The sequence below is a fragment of the Megascapheus bottae genome, chromosome 15 (assembly GCF_031878675.1).
Source record: "Megascapheus bottae isolate mThoBot1 chromosome 15, mThoBot2.hap1, whole genome shotgun sequence".
Taxonomy (NCBI): domain Eukaryota; kingdom Metazoa; phylum Chordata; class Mammalia; order Rodentia; family Geomyidae; genus Megascapheus; species Megascapheus bottae.
Window position 1 is genome coordinate 48252611 of NC_143523.1, and position 23011 is coordinate 48275621.

The 23011-nt window shown below is 41.8% G+C and overlaps 1 protein-coding gene across 33 annotated transcripts in view; it reads right to left on the bottom strand.

Moving 5' to 3' along the window:
- The window catches only part of Kcnma1 (potassium calcium-activated channel subfamily M alpha 1), a 675048-nt gene that overhangs the window by 8683 nt on the left and 643354 nt on the right, over nt 1–23011 (bottom strand). For 13 of the 33 annotated variants that reach the window (XM_090346657.1, XM_090346656.1, XM_090346654.1 and 10 more), the window contains 4 exons: nt 18342–18472; nt 9607–9801; nt 6857–6975; nt 5422–5646 (listed from right to left, as the gene is read on the bottom strand). In XM_090346657.1, the coding sequence (XP_090202783.1) occupies nt 5422–5646; nt 6857–6975; nt 9607–9801; nt 18342–18472 (670 nt within the window). Of the gene's footprint in view, nt 1–2639; nt 5647–6856; nt 6976–9606; nt 9802–18341; nt 18473–23011 lie in introns of those variants that run through there. The other 20 variants (XM_090346647.1, XM_090346640.1, XM_090346639.1 and 17 more) reach the window with 2 other exon arrangements.

Here is a 23011-nt window from a genome sequence, read left to right on the forward strand (position 1 = left end):
GGCTCCAGGTGAGCAGGGTTCTCTGAAAGTGCCAAGGGCTGAGCTATGTGGCAGATGACAGGCAGAGGAAGACAGGCAGCTCTCGATGGTTCTGTGGGAATTCATCTTTCACATAACTACTCCCCAGAGAAGACTACAGAAAAGGGGAGACAATGACACAGTAAAGATATTCAGAATAATTTTAGCCCTGTTCTCCACAAGCCACAGCCAAGGATTCGAAAACAAAGGCATGGAAGGAAAGGATCTGTTTAGATAGAGGATAGGTGAGCAAGTAAAGGCTAACGAGGAACTCCAACCTTCAAGGACAATGCTGAGCACTTCTCAGGTACACAATAAGACTCCCTTCTTCTGCTTGTCAAACTTCAGTGGTGACTCTCAGATCTACCCATACCTACTGCCTCCTCTCCTTTCCCTGTGCAGAATACAGCCATTCCATAAAGATGGAACTTATTTATGCCCAAACTAGAAGGGTTTTTGGTCAACCTCATTTGCTCTGCAGTTTACTACTCTGACTCCACATCTCTTTTGACTAATTCTCTGAAAACACTGCCTCTCTCCACCCTCTTCTGTGGTCCTCTGACCAGTCAAAGGAAAGACTCTTCACTCTTTTCCTCTCCATGGTTGCAATGGAAATGCAGCTCCATAGTCAACTAATTTAATGGCAGTACTTCTTTATTATATTAGGACAAAGTAGGAGTGGACTGAAAGAAACTGATGGAGAAATTGATTTTTACCCTGTCTTGACTTCCCCAGCCCCTGAAGTTTCTCCTGTAGGGAGCCTGTTGCCATAGGAACCTGGTAGGTTGATTTAATTGTCTCTATTGGGATATAGACACCTTTAGGCTTTTCCCAAGCTGAAGAAGAATCAGTCAAAAGCTTTTTTTTTTTTCTAGTCATCTTGCATCTTGACAATGCTGCCAGCAGGCATAGTCAGTGTCTCTATTCTCTGAGCTTACAGAACCATCCCCTAGGTTAAAAGCCACACCTAGCTCCAGAATCTGATATATCATTAGTGTGGTTTTGCGGGGCTCTTCCATGCATCCATTGAAAAAAATCTTTTCAAGATAAGCCAAGGGCACAAAAATAATTATTTTTTTGAAATTTAAAGGGATACAAATGTTCAACGTGAAATGATTTTCAGATATTTACACAGCACCTATTCTAAGGTTCTGGGTCATTACACTCAATATTCATTATGAAACTAGAAAACTCTCCTAACTGGCAGGAATTTAGGTAAGCATAAGGATCTGTTTGGACAGGCTTTGAGGAAGACACCAGTAGTAATTGCTAGGGACAGTGATTCTTCTATGATCCTCAGATGATTGAGGCTTAGTACCCAGAGCAAACTGGACTGAATGGCTTACAAACTGTGTCTTTTCTACAATGCAGATTTGTGGATTCCTATCTGTACTTTAGTTTACCTGCAGGTAGGCATTTTCTTCTCAAAGAATTTTCTCACCTTTTCCCTTGACCTGTTTTTTGTTTCTGTTTTCAAAGAAGAATGAGTAGGGAAGAGGCATAACATAAGAAGCTTGTTATGCCTCCTTCCTAAATGAGCTGATGTTCCCCTGAAGGAGAAAGAGGGAACTTGGAATCAAAACAAACAAACAAAAACAATGGGGAAGAATCTTCAGTCTACTAAGGCAAATATAATGCAGAAATATCAACTAGCAAAGTAGAAGTGATCATGACAGCTTTTCCATCATGGAGCACATCAATACTCACTTACGAACCAGTCTCAGTTATCTGCTAGCTGGGAACTGTATGCCCAAAATCCCGGGAAGATGCCCAAATTCCATCTCATGTCATAGTCTGTTCCCATTCCAGTCCCATTACAAATGCAATATCATCTCATTAGATTTGCTAACAAGATTGTACAGAGAACTTTGGATTGATTTCTATCTGCCCGATGTCTGCTGGGGATTTAACCAACAGCCAAAGACAAGTGGCAGGGGACATTTGAGTAATCTCAAAACTGAGCCATTGGCTCCCTGACAACTGGACATGGGTCTCAAGTTGATCCATGCAGCTGAACAGTCTTAACTTTATATCATACTGTTTGAACAAAAAGGTGATTCAATGCTGTGCCATTGTCAATAGCCCACCTGCTTTAAATAACAGGAGGATACAATAATTGTAGAGAAGCAGAATTGGGATAGGCGCCAAACTTTTCCTGAAAAGTTTAGCACTGACTAGCATCATTGTTGATTTGGTTGGTCTTGCCAAGATAAAACACAGAGATGTGAACAGACCAATGGGGGCTGAGTTAGGGTGGTGGTAATGGGAGGGGAGTGACGGAAGCTGGGGTTCTCAATGGGAAAATGCTTTTGGACTTGGAGCAAGGTACCAAGGTGGGCAGGGAGGCCACGTGCAGATTTGAAGGCAAGCCAGATGGAGAGAAAGTTGTCCCCCTCCCCAAATTAGCCAACCACACCCCCAACCCAAGAACATCAAAACAAACTCTAAGGCCATAGCAGCAGCACAGCCTCATGGCACTGAGCAATTGAAAAAGTGGAGGAAGAAAGAAGAAGGAAGGGGTTAAAAAGAGAGGGAAATGGGAAGAGGGGCAAGGAAAAAGCAAAACAAAATAAAACCACAAACAGAACAAGATAAATTAAAAAAATAAACCAATAACAGAATAAAATCGGTAACTCCTTTTTTTTAATTTCACAAAAGTTTTCACAAGGACAACGTTATAGAAGAAAACCCCCGGCAGTGGCTAGGTCATGCAAAACCATTAATTGTCATACCTTGGCCCATTCTATTCATCCTTGTCGCACTTTAGAGAGAGAAGTAAGCTATGTGAGTTTTACAATGCTTTGAAACTGTCATATTTCCTGTTGAGCACTTTAACTGGCAGATTCTTAGCGTTATAAATGTTCAGAAGGCTTAATTTGTTTAACCTCCTTTGCAAAGAATGCATGAAGAGCTCCTATGATCCCAAACTAGGGTATATATAGTTATATATATATATATATAGGTATATATATAAGATAGATACTTATACATCATATATAAATCAAAATGTATAGGAACAAAAATAATTTGGAAAAAATGTCTTCCACTCATAGGGCTTTTAAATATACATGTATACAATAGTTCCCATCCCACCACTGGTTTGAAAAGTGTGTTGTCTCTGTCTTTGGTGTATGGGGGTAGCGTAAAGGTGGTTCTGATTCAGCTTCACCTTTTTTTTGTCAGTAAAAGTGCTTGTCAATTCACACAGCAAGCAAATCTCCAAAACTATCATGCTGGAGGGGTCAAGGGAATCCCAAAATCTAAACCCAAAACAATCACCATAAAAACACCTTTTTAGAGATGGTTCAGCTGTGGCAATTTCATTCCCTTCCTCCTTTCTACCCCTATTCTACGGATTAAAAAAGAAAATTAAAACTCTCAACTAGGTTTAAACTAGCACAAGACTAGTCTATCCATACAAGAATTTTGTTATGGTAGTAATTGGCCAATATTTTTGAGAACTGTTGCATTGCTTAAAACATGATTTTGCATGTACACAATATCTGACAATTCTCTTTTGAAAGATAGTGTCTTTTTCTAATTTTCCTCCCATGCATACTGTTAAAAATTAAAGGAAAGCAAACAAAAGAGAAATATATATTAAAATGTGTTTGGCTCACTGTTGCACCTTTCTTATCCTCCATCTTGTAATGACAAAGAGCAATTCTGTATTACTGTCACCTGCCTGCCTAAGTGAATTGGCTATGCTCAAGCAATAGAAAATGAACTGGGCACTGGTGGCTCACACCTGTGAATCCTAGCTACTCAGGGGGCTGAGATCTGCCAGCCCAGGAAGGAAAGTTGATGAGACTCTTATATCCACTTAACCATCAAAAAGCCAGAAGTGGAAGTGAAGTTCAAATGGCAGAGTGCCAGCCTTGAGCAAAAATCTAAAGGAAAGTCAGTGCCCAGACCCTGAGTTCAAACCCTAGTGCCTGCACCAAAAAAGAAAGAGATGGAGAGAGAGACGGAGAGGGGGGAAAGGAGGGATGGAGGGAGAGAGGGAGAGAGGGAGGGAGGGAGGGAGACAGGGAGGGAGGGAGGGAGGGAGAAAGGAAGGAAGGAAGGAAGGAAGGAAGGAAGGAAGGAAGGAAGGAAGGAAGGAAGGAAGGAAGGGAGGGAGGACAATCTTTCCCACCAGTTTTCTGCTTTAGGACAAAGTTTCATGGTGGTCATCAGCTTTTCTTAATCAAATGTGGCTTCCTCTTCCAATATCCGAGCTAACTTAGCATGTTTCTCCTGCAGAAACATTTCTACTTCTGGGTTTATCTTCCTCTCATTTCACTATCACCCTAGCCTCAGCTTCTACCTGGCACTGGGGCCCTTGCTAATCAAACAAAGGGGTGTAAAAAGGTCCCCTGAGAACTCATGGAAAAATACTTGCTCTTTCCTGAGCATTATTTATTCTGTACATAAGGTAAGTAATTCACCTTTTAAAAGATGTAAAAGTCCCAGGAAGGCAGTTTTTAATGGTTTACGTCTGATATTTATGATACATATGGCTTTTCATCCCAAATGTCAAAAGTAAAGAAAAAAATAGCTATTCATATGGCAGCCTAAGGAGACAGGAAACAATTGAATATGCAATCAAACCGCTTCTCCCTTAAATGACTAGGATTGGATAGATCCATGAATGGAGGAATACTTTTTCCTCCTCTGTATTAAGGTAAGAAATGTTCATATAAACTCCCAAAAGAAGCTAGCTCTGGAACAAAACGCCTTACTGAGTAACTGAAAAAAAAATACTTGATGCTGTCTTGCAACAAGCAGGTATTTAATAATCATCTTACAAAGTGTGAAAGCTTTTCAAATGTTTTCTGATATTTCAGCCCAGAGAGTGGAAATGATCAATATAATTTCATTGCTTTTTAGTGACTTCTTTCAAATAAATGTGTGTTAATTTATGGTGCATGTATTAAGAGACAGGTAAAGAAAGAAAGAGAGAGAGAGAAAGGAAAACAAACAAAATCAAAACACAAAGCATCCCAATAATCCTGATAAATCAGAATCTACTTTTCTTGCACGTTAAATATACCTGGCTTTACTTAACATAGATCGTGAGTGTTCTTTTCTAATCTGTGAACTCATTCTTGAAGCGAGCTATTTATGTCTGGAGCATGCGTTTGGGTTATATTTCTCCTAGAATCATAAATAACTTTTTGGTCCGTCTGCTTATTTGTTGTTGTGCTCAAGGGTTTTATGGCGGTGAAATAAAAATGACAACCACATGCACACTATCATACATATGCAAATATGTGTAAAAAAATAAAAGAAGGGAGGACTACAGGGAAAACAGGGAAAGTTACTTTGTTGGGAACACCAACTGGAAAAATGAGAGGCGGATACAGTTTCACACACGGTGGCCGTGGATGCACAAATCAAAGCCGCTCTTCCTGCACGTACTTCTGTTTGTCCCGCGATTCTCTGGACTTGGGCCGGTTCTGCCGGTTTGCTGTGGACGGGATTGAATGGACAGAGGAACTCTTCTTGCTGGAGGACTGTGAAGACTGAGAGGAATGGGACAGGCTAGCCCTGGACTGGCCAGCATTGTGGTCGAACTGCATCAGGCAGAAGATCAGATCCGTCGGCACGAGCTCAAACTCATAGGGGGGGTTGGTGATGACATACCTAGGCAGGGAAAGCAGAGATGTCACAGTCTGGGGTGATAAGGTAAGAAATCAGCTCTCCTGGAAGCCAAAAAAGGAACAGGGTTGCTTAAGTGGAATAGGGGATTTGGAAGATGAGCTGGTCCAACACTCTCAAATTCTCTTTCAAGATCAATGAAATGTTCTCCTACGTATCTTTTCCATGGGGCCAGGCAGAGGTGCTGGTTAATACCAGGCAAAAGCTACAGTCACCATGTTTACTTGATAACAGCACATCTCCATGTGCGTGGAAGGCCAGACAGATAAGCACCGGAGAGGCTCAGGAAAATGCACCTTCTACTATGGATTGACCTCAGGGCCTTCCACTTTCTAAGCAAGCCTTTTACCACTTAAGTCACAGCCTTCTCCCTGAGTCCTTCTGTTTTAGGGTTTTGCAGTTGGGGTTTCTTTCCCAGACTAGGTTTCCCAGGTAGGAAACTTTCTACCTCCTCCTCCTGGCTTCAAACTGCAGTCCTCAGATCTCAGTCTCCTGAGCAGCTAGGATTACAGGTGTGAACCACCAGGGCCTAGTTCCAAATAGTGAGTATTTTTTTAAGTTCCCAGGATGATTCTGAAGTCTCCAGAGCTGAGAACAACTCACCTGTGTATCATTGCTTCTTGGGGTATGTTATACAAATTCATTGCTTTAGGTAATTCTGGGATGAACTCTTAATTTCTGCCTGCTATAAATTTGTCTTCACACATACTAGCCAAATATAACTAGCATGCCTAAGCTGTCAGTTTACAACTTAAGCTGTTTATACACACAAATTTCCTAAGCACATGCACATAAAAGCAAAAGAGTGAGCGAAAACATATATGAAGTGAAATACACAAGTCCAAGATAGAACACACTTATCTTAAATCCATAGGTTTAAGATACATTTCTGTCCATATTAAATACAACCAGTGCTCAATATCTTTGGCACTATGTACCAGTGAAAGTAGCTCCCGATCATTGAAGTTGTAATTGGGTGATGAAACTATTTTACAAAACTTGAATTCTTCCCACAGCATCTGTACACCCTCTGTTTGTTAGATTCCAAGATCAGTGTTGAGTTTAATGTGAGCGGAGCGATTTGAATGTTGTGAACACACATGCCTGCACACCGGCCCCTCACTCATAGGGGACAGAAGAAAGGGTGGGTCTCTGTGTCTGGGTGGCACCCAGTGGAGGGTGCCAAGACTCTCACCTCTTCGTACACTGGCTGGGTGTGCTGAGGTGGGCATCTCTCAGCCGGTAAATTCCAAAACAAAGCATGTTATATGTTTTCAGAGCTTTGCAGAACAGATCACCATAACAACCACCATCCTGGAGATAACAAAAGAACAGAGAGACATCATTTTTATTTGCCTGTAGATCTAGGTCCAGGGGGAAGTAAGGCTTTTCATAAAAGCTTGTTTTGTTGTCTTGTGAATTGGAGGGTCTGTGCCTTGGGTTGTGGCTGAAGAAGTCTGCATGGTTAACAGCCTATGTCCAGTGGAGCTGACTTGAGGGATCTGACAATGAGAGGCTTCCTCTAGGGTCCCTCCAGCTTTCCACCTACGGCAATGAGAGCTCTAACTGCTGTTCTCTTATTTGAAGTGAGGGTGTCACACCTAGAAGTCTCAAATGTATGTCAGGAGAAGAAACAAGCTCTGTATCACAGTGATTCTGTGTTTGCCCCAGCTCAGCTAAGGCCACTATGGATGATCATGTTGTCAAAACCGCCCAAGTGATAATGAAAATCATGCAAGGAGAGAAGACCCTGCCAGTTTCTGGAGTGGCACACTCTTTCAGGGAAGGGCTGTGTGAAAAGCACAATTTGCAAACCTCAGAGATGGCAAAGGGAAAGAGCATGTATTTCCTCAGGGGCTTAGGGTCTGCAGATAGAAAAACTGGAATTCACAGTTCTGATCAGTTCACAACCACCTCCCCAGAGTCTGAGACCTGACTCAGAAGGTGAAAGCAAAAACACAGCCACTCACAGATGCAATATCATTTAGCTTGGCCCGGCCAAGGGCTCCAGGTGGATGCCATATCATAGGATGGGTCTTGCCAAATAACTTTTCTGGGTATTTAAGGACTATATGCTTCCTTCCCACCAGTGAGATTTTCATAAGAGTGTCATATTACAAAATATGAATGGGGCCTTATATTGCCATGATTTAAAGTATTTTCCCCATTCCTTTATATAAGTAAATAAACAATGGTTATAAAGAGCCACCAAATTAAGGGAGGGATGGGTAAGAAGACACTGAGCAAGATACAGTGCATTCATAAACCACTTTGCTACATGGCAACTCCTTTGTACAACTAAAGAGAATAAGTCACCAATTATGAAAACTGTCTTTCTAAAAAAGCTCAATCTAAACCAGGAGCAGTGGTGCATGTCTATCATTCTAGCTACTTAGGAGACTAAGACAGAGTTCACTGTCACCTTTGGTCAAAAAATTCATCTCAATTATGAGCTGGGCATAGTGGTATGCATTTGTTATCCCAATTACATAGAAGGCAAAGATGGGGAGGACAGAGGATCTAAGCCAGCCTAGGCAAAATTTTTGTGAGGTTCTCTTATCTCACCAGAGAAAGTCAAACGTCATGGGGTATGCTTGTTGTCCCACCTATGGTGGGAAATATAAATAGGAGAATCACATTCCAGGCTGGCCTTTGTGAAAAGCAAGTTCTTTATTCAAAAATAACCACAGCAAGCTGGAGGCCAGTGGCTCATACCTGTAATCCTAGGTACTCAGGAGGCTGAGATCTGAAGATCACTGTTCAAACACAACCAGGACAGAAAAGTCTGTGACATTCTTATTTCCAATCAACCACCACAAAGCAGGAAATGGAAGTGTGGTTCAAGTGGTTGAGTACTAGACTTGACAAAAGATAAAGCTCAAGGACAGCATCCAGGACCTGAGTTCAAGCCCTAGGATTGGCAGAATAAATAACTAGACCACAAAGAGGCTAGAGTCATGACTTAAGCAACCGAATGCCTGCCCAGAAAGTATAAAGTCTTGAGTTCAAATCCTTCAACTGAGGGTGGGTAGGGGGCAGGGAGAGGGAAGCTTTGTCTAACGCACATCCCCGCACACAATTAATCTGAAATATGTTGCAAGGAGGCATCAGTGTGTCTTGGCACATGGAGAAAAATCCTTTCTACTCTTGAACTTTGTGCACAATACTGTGTAACGTGTTTTTCTAAGTTGCTGAGTCTCATGGCTCCATCCACTGGACACACCTTGCAGGCTATGGGATTTTTATATGTGGCTGTGCACAGTAACAGAAGTAAGGTCTGGGCCAGGTCTGTCGCAGGAAGGGCAAGAGGAGACAGCAACTGAGTGTCGCTTCAGAAATCATAAGACCTAGGTTTGGAATGAGAAGTACCCGAGATCCAACAAAGACCCTGTCTATGTTGCCAGAGGGCTGGGTGCTCACATTGGCCTTATAAGTGCTTTGAAAGCAATCTGTGTTTGGGCTGTAAAGATACAGATACTAAGAATCCTAGAGTCTGGGGCCGAGCATCCCTAAGTATTACAAATGTAGATTCAGAACTGAGTGGCCTGGGCTATGCCAGGACCCTGTGAAAGGTTTCCCAGACTTCGCTCGCCATGCATCCCTGATGGCTGAGGAGAACAGCAGGTTCACAGCTCCAAGACAGGGGCAACCTCCCTGCAAACCCCAGGAAATGCCTCTTTCTCTCCCCCTCTCTCTGTGCTCCTGAGTTGCCTTCAAACATGAGGCCTAGAACTTACATCAAGGAGTTACCTGAAAAATTCAAAAGAGACACCAAGCACAAAGCAGTGCCCTGCGCACAGCCCAGCCCAGCACCTCATAGCTCTCATTTCTTTACTTGTTCGTGTCCACAGGGAGAAAGGCAGAGTATCTAGCTGGTTACCACAAGACATCCACTTCTTTTGGATCGAGGGGGTCAGGCAGCCTCTAGACAGTGAACTCACTCACCCCCAAGTCTGCAAAGGGCCCGTCCAGCAGTGCTAACTGGGCCACTCGGCAGCGGTCCCTATTGGCCAGCGTCTGAGGGGTGCTGTAGCCCCCTCGAAGTGCATTCTCTTCAGCAATGAGAGCCTCGAGCTCTGGGGTAGCTCCTCCGGTCACCAGGGTCCGTATCAGGGTGAGAATATTGTCATTGAAGTATGTCTGTGGAAAGATGGGGAAGACACCCTTCAGCAACGCATCGTAAAGTCATGACAGTCGACATCCAAATTACAAGTTTTCTTAGTATCTCCCATGGAAAGTTCTGGCCTGTCTCTTCAAATAATTTTATGTGGGAAGTGAAAAGACAGCAGCCTCCAATTATTCCATTCTTTTCTCTCTTGCTTGACTCTACCACAAGAGCTTGACTTAAAAAAAAACTCAAAAGATTTTTATTTAAAGGGCTGAAGTCTGATAATAAGTGGTGTTTACCATCACTAGTGTTGGTAGAGATGGAAACCCTGCCTTGTCTCTTTGCAAGTCTCCTTGCCAATTCTAGGACTTGTGACAGCCTCAGCTAGTACTTCAGGCAAGGCTACCCTTGAGAACCTGTCACCTATGGGGTAGGAAGCTGCGTATACCCCCCAAAAGATGGTACCACATCTTTCTGTGCAGGAATGAGATACCAAGAGAATCATTAATGCTACATATTCAACAATTCATCATAGGTTTTGTTTACAGTCTAAGCAAGAAGTCTCCATCAATAAATAAGCCAGATAAATTTACGAAGACTTAAGTATCCCACTGTGTGAAGTTTGTCTTGTGTTTGTTAAACTAACCTCAGTCGTCTGAGGAAAATAGAGCTTATTAAAGAACTTTCCCTCTAAGTGTACATTTGTCTCACATCTGAAACCTAACAGGTCTGTGGGGAAGAAAACAATGAAAACTTTAAAAAATTAATAGGACGTCAAATGAAAGAGCTTAAAAAGACATTTGTCACCCAGCCTAATTTGAAGGAAATCTCCATTAAAGGTGTTGCATTCCATTTTCCTGTGTAAGAAGAAATCAAGTAGGTTAATAAGTAAAATGAAACTAAGTCTTGGCCCTGACATTTGATAACTGTTTGCCTCTGGGAGGAAAGCAGGACAGAAATATGCACTGCATCTCAGTGTCCCTTAGGCTGAAGAAATCTGGTAAGGCTGGCCTTCATCCTTCTTTGCCATCCTTTGTCAAGACAAAAGATGATGTGGAGGCATGAAAGCCATGCCTAAGCCTCCTGGCTTCATTTTTTCTCAGTCATAAAATCAACATGGTCATTGATGTCAAGGTTATCACACAAAGAGTCCCATGAGGACTCGTGAGAAAGCAGTGTTCCCTGTGAGTATGGATTTCATGTTCCTCAGGAAAACACTTGCAAAACGCCCACTGCAAAGCTATTGACAGTTTGCCAGGCCTTAAGGAGAAGCGATGTCCAGATTAGAGCTGGGATATGTGGGAGACAAAAGGAACAAGGATGCCCCCCAGAAGAGGAGATGTGTCTACCCAAGGGGTTGTGGAGTTGGGCTGCCTCCTCCTCTCGGAAGCTGTGTGGCCTTGGAAAGTGATCTCACACTTTCATGTCTCAGGGTCAACATCTGAAATAATAGGGAGACTGGATGACTCAACCTGCTTGAAGCACTGAGAAAGATACCTGTCAAAACTACTATTCTGTTGTTGTTATTGTTGTTGTTGTTTTAGAGAGAGAAACACAGTGTTCACAATAGAAAGAAAATGTGTACTTTAGACTGGTTGAATCTGAGAAGAAATCAAAGAACACACTTACATAAACATCAAAATAAAATTGCAAAAGATTTAGACTATGTATCAGAAAAAATAAAAGATTAAATTACAAGAAAGCTGACTTTACACATGAAATCAGTTCTTTTGTTTTGGAGTAAGAGGCAGGAACTCCAGTGGACCAAAGAAGCAAGTAACAGAATCCAGTCCCTTTTCATAATAAACTCTCAACCTATTGGGACAGAAGACAACTTCTTCACCCTCATACAGAGCAGGGAAGAAAAGCCCCACTATTAACATGGCAAACTTAATGGCAAAAGAATTGATGTCAGGTGCGGTTGCTCGAACCTGTAATCCTAGCTACTTAGGAGGCTCAGATCTGAGGATCGGGATTCAAAGCCAGTCCACGCACAAAAGACCTTGAGACTCTTATCTCCAATAAACCACTAGAAAAACCAGAAATGGAGCTGGGGTAGGGAGGTAGCCTTGAGCTGAAGGGTTCAGGGACAACACCCAGGCCCAGAATCCAAGCCCCATTACTGGCAAAAAAAAAAAAAAAAAAAACCTGCTGTATCCCTTTAAGGACCAGGAGGAAGACAAGAAGCCAACTCTCATAATGTCTCCTCAACAATTTGCTAGAGTTTCTAGCTAAGGCTCACAGAATAAAAGGCAACCATATAAGACACAAAGAAGTAAAATTATCTATAATATACAATATTTAATAAAGGCCTAAAATAGCTACTCAGGAGACAGTGATAGGAAGGATGGTTGTTTTGGGAACAGTAAGTCCAGTCTCAACAAATAACTCAGCATGGTTCTATCTTAAGCATGCTTGTCTTCCTAGCTATCATGAGAATGTAAGAATATAGTTCAGGCTGTCCCTGAACAGAAAGCGAGATCAAGAGAGAGAGACAGAGACAAAGACAGAGACAGAGAGACAGAGATACAGAGAGACAGAGAGAAAGACAGAGACAGAGAGAACAAATAAGGGTTGAAAATATTATTCACGTTCTAGAGCTCCTGCCTAGCAATCATGAAGCCTAGGTTTAAACCCTAGTATCACAAAAATCAAAAGGAAGAGCAGAGGAAGGAAGGAAGGAAGGAAGGAAGGAAGGAAGGAAGGAAGGAAGGAAGGGAGGGGGAAGGGGGGAGGGAATGAGGAAAAATGAGAAAGAAGTTGAGGAAAATAAAGAAAATAGAAGTCAGGTGTTGAGAATCCTTAATTCTAGACACCCAGGCAGCTGAGATCTGAGGATCATGATTGGAAGCCAGTCTGGGACAGAAAGACCTTGAGACTCTTATCTCTAATTAACCACCAGAAAACTGGAAGTGGCTCTGTGGCTCAAAGTGTTAGAGTGTTAGCCTTGAGCAAAAAGAGCTCAGGGATAGTTGCCCAGGCCTTAAGTTCAAGCCTTATGACTGACTAACTGACGAAGGAAGGAAGGAAGGAAGGAAGGAGGGAAGGAAGAGAGGGAGGAAAGAGGGGAAGGAGGAGGGAGGAGCAATGAGAAAGTTACGTAACTTTTCTAAACCTCAGACTTGGATGAAATAGAAACAAATAGCTTATAGATGAGTGTTAAATCATTTGCGTAACTTCTCATATACAACTAATAAATGGTTGCTGGTAAAAAAAATGATAATGTAGCTGAATGCCCATGGCTCAAGCCTGTAATCCTACCTACTCAGAAGTGTGAACCCTGGAGGATTGCATTTCAAAGCCAGTTTGGGCCGAAAGGTCTGTGACATTTTATCTCCAAAATGAGCAGGAAAAAAAAATAGAGAAAGCCAAAACCAGGCTGGGGGCATGGCTCAAACAGTGCAACATTAAACAAGCAAGTAAGCCAAGCTTCTCATTTATTTAAGTGAGAGTGAGAAACCCTATGTTCAAACCAGATTTATTTTTAAATGCCTTAGCAATGCATATAATTTAGAAATGCCCTCTCTCTCTATGCACTTATGTTCTCAGGGCTAACACAAAGAGCTCCATAATGATATGTACCCTTGGCCTGGAAAACTGAGGGATTTCTAGCTATCATAAGGAAACAGGAAACCACTGCAGGAAATGCCTGCAGAAGGAGTGAGGCACTGCCTCCAGGAAATTTTTGCACTGCCCTGGGCCATCTGGCTGCCAGTGGCCCCCAACGCCTGCCCCGTATTATCCTATCCCATGCATCTCCACCAAGCTTGAACATCTTCTTCTACTTCTTCTTCTTCTTCTTCTTTTTTTAAGGATAATTACTGGAGCTTATGTTTCACAGTTAATGCTGTCAAGCCTTTTAAACTAATTGGTCTTTTATAGAAAATTTAACTGGAAATTAACACATCTTTTAATAACATTGCCTTAACTTTAATGGCACTCTGCCTTTCCTGTATAATTGCTCTAAAATTGTCATTTTCTATGTCATAGCTGCCATTTTTTATATTTGCTAGTTTTCCTGGTGTGGATTTTTATTTTTAGTATTTTTTCTTTCATGAGAGATGAGAACTATTGGATGTTTTTTCCTCCTTAGTATGGCTCTGTCTGGTGTGGTGTGATAGTAAGGGCTATATGCTTAGGTTCAGAACAACATCCTGTGGTTTGCCAGTGGAACAGAACATGGGGCCAGGCATTTTGCTTGGGCCCAATTCATGGACTTTCTGTCAGTCTGTCTCCTTACAAGCAGAAGAAACCAGGTTTGTGGAGCAGAGTAGAAGGAGTGGCTCATGAAGCAATGATTTACTTCTGTCTCTGTAACTATATGGCCAAGACTTAGCTGTGGTTGATAGATGGCACTTGTGTTCTCCGTGACACCCTTCTGGGGTGTGGCCCTTAAGGAAAGCATGGAGCAGACATGAAGGCATGTGACCCATTGTCCAAATGTTCTCTCACACTCTTCCTGGCATAAATTCCTTTCTGTCTGACACACAGGGCCAGCTCTATGATATTAAAAATGAGAGCATGCACCTTTTATTGTACATACTCCTGACTCACTTCATGTCTCCCAATTCTTATCAGCCTCAAATGTATGTTTGTGTTCATGTGCTAGTATGTGTGAATAGGAAAACACATTTATGTACACATGAATAACCATAGATGGACATATATGCACATCATAAACCTATTTCTTGGTTTTGCCATGAACTTGTTCAGTGACTTTCATATACTTTACCAATGAATTTTCTTTATGGGACATAATTCATTTATTTCCTTACACATTGGCTTTCTTTTGTGTAACTCACTAGAGGGAACGTTTGACCATGAGAGCAGAGTCTGAATCCTCAACTTGGAAAAATACTGTCTAGCATTTAGTAAGTGCTCCCAAAATTTGCTGATTAACAACAGCAATAATACGTAGTTTGCCACATGCTAAATGACCTTAATTATTACCCCCATTTAAAAGATGACAAAACACATAAAGGGAGAGTTTCAGGTTACATAGTCAGTTATATAGGTCCAAGCAGCTACAGTCTGGGGTCCATGTCTCTTCTCTTTCTAGGACATTCATGGTAGAATTTACACTGGTTTCAGGGGAAGGGTGGTGTAGCTAGCCAGCTACAAAAGATATCTAAATACTGAGAAGCTAATTTTAGCTTCCTGCCATCATGTGTGTGTGGGAGGGGGGATAGAGAGAAGGGAAAGGGAGAGACAGATATATTGAAAGAGAGATTGAGAAAGATTGAGAGACAGAGACAGGGAATGAGAAAGACAAAGATAGTCAGAGATCGACAGGGATAAGAGCAGAAAGAAGGAGAGGGAAAGAGAGAAAGCAGCAAGCTGAGATCACTCTGAAAAATACACTTCTAAATTGTGTTCTTCCTCTACCCATAAGGGTAATTATTCCCTCTCATAGTGGGTTTCTGCCTTTGATTTGTAGGAGAAAGGCACAAGGCCATGTCTCAAACATCCCTATCTGTTCCAGGAATGGTTGTAATGAATCAAAACATTATTCTTTTAACAAATGAAGCAGTAAGCAGCAGGAGTTGACAATATTCAAGGAATGTTTAGACACATGATTAAGTGGCAATTTGGGGAGGAGTACTCAAAAAAGAAGACCATTGACACCTACAGAGATTTGTGTGGCTGTTGCGATGGTGCCTGTGAGGGAACGCCTGAGATGGAAGCATACCTATGGCTCCTGCCGTTCATATTCCTGCCTTTTAGTTCCTTGTAGTTACTGCCTGGGTGTATGACTGATGTGCTTTTCCATATACTAGATTTGGGTGAGAAAATCAAAGAAATCACAGGCAATGCCTTATCAAAAGATCTAGATTTCCATTATGTTTGTTGAACTAGATCCATTTTAGAACCCCACTCCAGAACTTATTCATCTGAGACAATATACTCAAGTACTGCACTGATTTGATTGTAATGTTGATGACTCATCTGAAAAGCCACTCTTAAGTGGGCCAGTTGAGAGAGTTGTCTTCAGCCCTTAAGCCTAGTTTATTCACATGATTGTGCAAAAATCCGACACGGTAGCTGAAGGGTCCAATACAGTTCTGGGCCCTAAGTAAATACGGCTGCTGCTAGTTCAGTCAATGGCAAACTCTGGATTCCCGATTTCCCCCTTATCCCAGGCTAGAATGGCAAAAGAGATACTGCTCTCACATTTGTACTATTGTACCTATCTTTTCCTACCCACTCTCTCCCAAATGTTGTAATTTAGATTTCAAAAGGATATTAGATATGCTTGTATACATCATTATTTTAAACCAATTTCCTTGGATTGTTCATGTAAATTTCTAGAAACAAACTTCCTAGCTATGGTCTAGATATCTGTGGAACTCAAATCCAGATGTGTCCCTTTCCTCCACACCAAGGTCCTCTTGCTATGTAGAAAATCTGGGCTACTCAGTCAACAGCATTTCTTAGAACTAGAATTGGCTTTATAAGGGTTTGCACTGGGTTTGTGCTCAACAGGGGCTCTACCTTGCTTTAATATTCTGCTGATGTCATTTTGAAACTCTTAGCAATCCATGAAAAAAACACCCTTTTCCAATGATGTAGCTATTCCTACACTGAAATACATTGATTGTCCAATATGCATCTGTGTTTGATCATTGTATAAACACATTTTTTTGAAATAGAAATATTTTGTAGTTCTAAGGAAATAATGACAATAAACAGGTTTGTTTTGTGTGAGCGCAGTATTCTGAAATCTCCACATCGAGAATCAGAATGAAAAGAAAGCATTTTGAAAGGGATGAATCGAAGTCTAATTTGGAGTCAATGTGGCCTAACAGAATCTTGAGCATTATAGAACACATCGTGTAGCTTCTATGGTTCCTTCCAGCCCGCTCCCATTTGTCCAAATGGAGCCCATCATTACTAGTGAACAGGAAGTCAGTCTTAATCTCAACTGACTGTTTCATGAACCCTAAGAAAGTCAGGGGTACTTCTCTCTAGGGCCTCTTTTATCTCCTGCTGCTTTGGAAAGCAATGCCATGGCATGATGCCCAGTCCATTTTAGTTCAAAGGAAAGTCATTGCGTTATTATTTTTAAATTCATAATTCTGATTTTTAACTGAGATATATTTGTAGCTAGACTACATTCGGGGATATAGAGTAACCTAAATTAGTCTTAAAAACACACTATGTTTTCTCTTTCTTCCAACAGAGGTCCTTCTGGAATTAGCTTTAATGAATAGATGAGCATAATGCGTAATTAGCATATCAGTTGTTTAACACATTCAAGAGAATAACCTTCTTAAGCAGTTTAAGAAATGTGTGTATATAAAGACTCTCTGAGTTATGTTTATGGTTTTAATGAGTTCAATAAAACTCTGCTTCATGGATTCTCCAAAGGTCAGTTTTTATCCAGTCTATGTCTGCATTTTTACAAATTGTGAGCTTGAGAACTCCAAAATGAAGAAGATTTTCTATACAGTAAATAAAGACACTCAGTTGGAATGCTTCACAATACCCAGGCTATGACCCATTCTAATTGTCGGGTTTTGCCTTTTGCAGTGAAAAACGTGTCCATTAACCTGGAATCCATTCTTTTAATTGTTATTTGCTTTAGGGTACAAAAATGGAGAAGAGAAATGTCTTGACCATTTGATACACATCAAGCTATTTGAAAAAAAATAACAACAACAGAGCTCCCTTCTGTCTTCTGGCCAGCCACTTCTACTATTTGCCATCCTGCAACCAAAACCCAGTCAAGCCTTGCCCCACGCCTGGCAAATCCAGACTGCTTTCTCACTAAGGAAGACTCAGGAGTTTTATGTGGAGGGCACTTTGTTTTTTTCTACCTCTTGTTTATGCTTAATCTATTCCCAAATCTTATCAATTTGACCACAAACACTGCCTAACTCTAACCACATTCCCCTTTCTCTACCAACATCACCTTAGTTCTAGGTACAACAACCACTCATTCACATCTTCTGCTGCCTGCTTGCCCATCTAAGCCATCCTCAAAAAAAATCAGGTAATATAATCCTCTATCCCCATGAGATCATTATATCACTTTCCAAGTTCATTGACTCCTTGTTGCTCTTTAAGGAAAAAAAAATTTTTCCTTGAAGGCACCAAAACCACAGAAATGTGTTTTGCATTCTGACAGTGTAATCTTAGCCCACCTTCCCTGTCTTGCACTATGGTAGAACACATAGCACACAGGCATTCTTTGCCTTCTTTGAGAGAGTTGGTTCCCCTGGGCTACCAGACTGTGGTAGATTTCCTCCCTTCCCCTCTGGGGAATATACTCCCCTCAAAACTCTCCCTTCTTTAGGGCTTAGATCTTGTAATAAAGCATGCATTATTTTCTTAATCTTTCTCAGATCCCTCAAGGCCAGGGCCTATTCTTGCTTCACTTATTTATTTATTTCTTTATGTATTTTTACATTAGTTGTATCATCAAACGTTGACTCGTCTGACTGTTTAATTGATGTCAGCATAAAACCCCATGAAGGCTTTTCTCTGCTGGGTCTGGCTATTTCCTCTGACACTGGAGGTGGGCATGGGCACATCCCACCCACTCAGAAAGTAGAGAAGTAGACAAACTGACCGCACTCATGAGCGAGTCCAGGACGCTGACGGCAAAGGCTGTCCCACAAGCAAAGGGCTGTGTGAGGTACAGTTCTGTGTCGGGGTCGTCGTCGTCATCTTGGTCCAAAAACTGAACATTCGTGTCGTTCACTAGAAAAAGCAGTAGGTAAGAATGAGCACCTGAGAGGACACAAGGGCAGTGAAGCCAGAGAAAGAGAGAGAGGCCAGGTGACTGGTTTAGAGATGTGGAAATCACTGCAAAGGAAACAAAAGCACAGGGAGGCTGTCGATGGATCTTGGGGCTGGGAACCAGTGGCACTCAATGGACTGCTCCTATCAGTTGTTCAAATTTCGGAGCCCTGGAGAGCAATGCGGTGAAGCAGGCTTGCCCCCTGGCAGGCTGCTAGGGACTAGTAGCATATACTGACTAGTCCTTAGGAATCATTTTAGAATCATGACCGAAAAACACCTTTGAGCGTGTTTTGGTAGCCAAGTCCTTTGAGAGATGAATGTATTTCAATGATGAGTAAGCCATGCTGGGATAGTAAGCCACAAAGCAAGGGCAGCGACTTGTTCAGAGGAGAGGAACAGTGGGATCTGGAGCACAGCAAAGACAAATAGCAAGGAATTCATCCTCTGGCAGGAACCATAGTCTACCCTGGGGATTGGCCTGGGTACAGTGAGTGCCAGGATGTCCCTGGATCTTGAATTCAGGCACCCAAATCAACAGGTCCTGTGCAAACCTCAGGAATCCCCAGGGGGTGATGGCAGGTGGATCCCAGTTGCCTTCTGCTGCTGGCTGACAGGGTTTTCTCTGAATTCTAAGTTGCAAGGCTCCGCCCACATTCTCTCATTCCCCTTCTTAAACAGCTCAATCTTTTCTGTGCCACTTCAGCAGATCCAGCGGCACTGGATGCTGTATTTCATTTCCATGTGAGGAGCCCTCAAGGATTCCTCCTGCACACGGGCGCAGATTGATTAGTTGTGTCACTCAGACGTCTTTAGCTCATTAAAAATTAAATGACAAATTAATTTCCATTCCCATCTTGGCTTCAGAAATTATCACTTCTGCAGAGCAAGTAATAGGGGAAGTGTCGTTGGGAGGCGGGAAGAGGGCACATGTGGGTTCTGGAATAATTATGGTGCTTTTAAGAAGACAATAGATGAGGTTTCCTTTCTCTGAATTCTTCCTGTATGTATTAGCAGCTAATTCTCTTTCTTAGACTTATTGTTTTAATTTTTAAAGTAACTTTCTTGATAACTTTCCTTAAACACACACACACACACACACACACACACACACACACACACACACACACAACTTTTGTTTGTTTATTGCATGAGGCAGAATAAATGGTAATAAGATAAAGGGCTAGGCATAAAATTATTTTTAAATGACACCGTCTTTTTTCCCTAGAGAAAGACTCTAATGGAAATCTTTGCTTCGTTTTTTCCAAAGCTGATGGCACTGTGGTCCTTACTGCTTTAGCAGCAGGAGGATCACAGACCCAAATCTAGCTTCTGATAAATGGGTAGACTTTTAAGTCCAGACTTTGTCACCAAATTCCTTGGGCAAAGTATTGTATGATCCTAAACCTTAATTGCTCTATCTGTAAAATGGAGGAACATATAGCAGTTATGAGATTGTTAAGATATTCAATAAGATCATATCTAGCACCGGCCCTAGGTCATGCCATGTGCTTGGTAAATGGAGACTGTTGCACCACTGCCCTTCTGATGTCAAGTGTCTGCTAACCATTACGTTGTGAAGATGGTCAGCTTCCCTTTGCCTCTCTCAGAGTCACTAACATTTTGCTTTAGTGGATCCTTCAAATGTTCTTCACCTACCTCGTTTGTCCTGTTAAGCTGAATACGTTTGGCTTAAAGCCGCCTCATACATATTTCAAGTTTGGCTCACCGGTGCCATGTATACAGGGATCTGTAACCTAACTTGACACGAAAACACGGTAACCTATCCTTGTAACAAGTAACTGAGTCTCAGCCAATCAGAAGAAGCCAATAAAACTAGGTTCAAATAAGATAGATATTACTGTAAAGAAGCAGGTTCTCTCCCTACCTGACTTTCTTTTTCTCTGTTTCCTTTCCTTTTTTCTGGTTATCCATATAATTTGTCTGCATTTTGCACTATTTAGGCTTGAGCTACTGCCCAATTTTAGAATTGCAAATATGTCAATATTTCAAAACTAATTTGCTGAAAATTTTCTCTCTCTCTCTCTCTCTCTCTCTCTCTCTCTCTCTCTCTCTCTCTCTCTCTGTGTGTGTGTGTGTGTGTGTGTGTGTGTGTGTGTGTGTGTGTCTTGGGCTGGAACTCAAGGCTTGGGTTCTGTCCCTGAGCTTCTGTGCTCAAGGCTAGCACTCTTCCACTTCAGCCACAATTCCACTTTTTTTTTCCTCTGTGGTTAAATGGAGATAAAATTCTCATAGGATTTTTCTTCCCTAAGCTGACTTCAAATTGCAATCTTCAGATCTCAGCCTCCTGGATAGCTAGAGTTGCAGGTGTCAGCCACCACTGGTGCCCAGCTGTAACTTTGCCTTTTAACAGTCAAAAAGTATGTTATTGGTGTCATAGGCATTCTCCATTGGAGATCAGGAAGTGTAAGCTACAGCCCACTTGTGAAAGAATGTGCTAACCCATCACAGCTGCTGGTGAAGTATGTAAGTATCTATACCATCATAGGGGTAGCAGCTATTATTTCATTTCAAGGAGCAGGGAAAAGAGGTTATTAAACAGGTGAGCAAAATGGCTACACTTGCAGAGGGGACTCTAGATTTCCAGTGATCTGTGGATGTGTCATTGGAAAATGACTCAGAAACACCAGCCAGGGCTAAGGGAAAATATTGTCTATTGTGCTAGGCTGTCTATTCTTGGGAGAACAGCCAGGATGGCTCCAAGACTACCTCCCAGAACAATAATGCAACTATAACAGGAGACAATGTGTTAAACAGCTCCATACAAAGTTTTGTTTTGTTTTATATTTCCTTGTGGAATTTTGAGAAAGCTTTGCTATGCTAACATTCATTGAACATCTAACCTAGTATTATAGAGCACACATCTCAGAACATGTGGATAAATAGTAAATACGTGTGGGCATGTGGGGTGGGAGGAGATATGTTCAGAAGGTAGTAGTATGACTACCAGAGAAATAGGGTTTAAGGCAAAAGGAAAAGGTCTGAGCACCAGAGTGCCTCTTTAAATACAAATAAGACATCAAGTGAGGAAGTCCATTATGCTTCTCAAATAACCAAATAATTCAAATTCAAACTATCGGCTCAGTGCTACACAGAATTCCCCTCACCTCCCTACGAATCACAAACCCAGGATATTCCAGTCAGTGAGTGGCCATGAATTCCAACTAGCTGAAGAAATTCCTGGAATTGATGCTTTGAAATACTGCTATAGGTTTCTGAGATGGAGATGTTTGGGTGAATTTTTCAATCAGAAATCTGGGCCACATGAGCTCACTGGGTCTCTTATGGCCCCTTGAGTTCTGAGATGAGCAATCTAGAAACCTAGGCTTTTAGCCAACTCCACTAAACATGAAAAAGATACCTCTCCTAGGCTTGGAAACAGAAAATAGTGTGGTACTCTTTGACCTGAGTGAATTTGTCCTGATAAATAGCTATATCTACAATAAGGCAGTGGTGAATGGTGGACAATTTATTCCTTCCTTTCTAGACACCTCTCGAGTAAGATTACGGTGTTAAAAGCCTGCTCTCTTATTTTGAAATATATTTTGAGGCCAAGAAAATGGAGTGCTCCTTTCATTTGTGAGTCATTTGAAGGTAGGAGCTCTCTCCAACCTCTCCATCTATACCTCTGTTGGCAGCCTTCTGCCTGTCTCTATTTAGAAGATCAATCCCAAGTTCTGAGACCTGCTACTGATAGGCGCCCTTCATGGATGTTGTTAACCAAGTCGTGGCAACTGTGGAAAGGCCTGACAAATGCAGTTATGACCAGAGGTCTTTATCTTCTAGACAAATCCACTATGAACCCTCTCAGAGAGACCTCTGGGCCACCTGGGGTTGAGAGTCAGAGTGCAGGGCTGGCTGCTGACCTCCTCTTCAGTACCCCTCTCGAAATCTGGCTTTAGGTAGAAAGGATCCCCTAGGAACTAGCTGCTTTTATGATTTTAGAACCAGAGCTTCTGAGAAAGGGCCTCGTAGGGAGGGGGGAAAAAAAGGCAAATAAAGTCAGAATAAAGGAAAATAAACAGCTGGAAGGAAAGTACCGTCTTAGGTTTCTTATCTTAAAATTTTTATATTCCTCCTTTGACTTCCTCTGAGAGCTGTGAAGACATGTCAGTCAAACTGACAGTGTGTTGGAAGAGGAATATAGAGAGAAGGCGGGAGTGCAGGGCACGTGTGCAAAAAAAAAAAGGCTCAGGCCACAGAAAATGAATTAGAAGCAAAGATGCTTTGGAAACAACTGCCAGGTCAGATGGGTGTGATCAAAGGTAGATGGATGCTGTGTGTGGGGAAAAAAAATCATTAAGAAAGGCCAGAACAAGACAGTCGATTCCAACCAGAGCCACAAATAAAAACACATTCAAAGCAGTGCCATGGGGTAGTGCTTTCTGTTGCAGCCCAGTAAAATAAAAAAAATGAAATATAGAAACAAACAACAAAACTCAAGCCAATGATGGTTGGAAACACCAAGAACAAAACAAA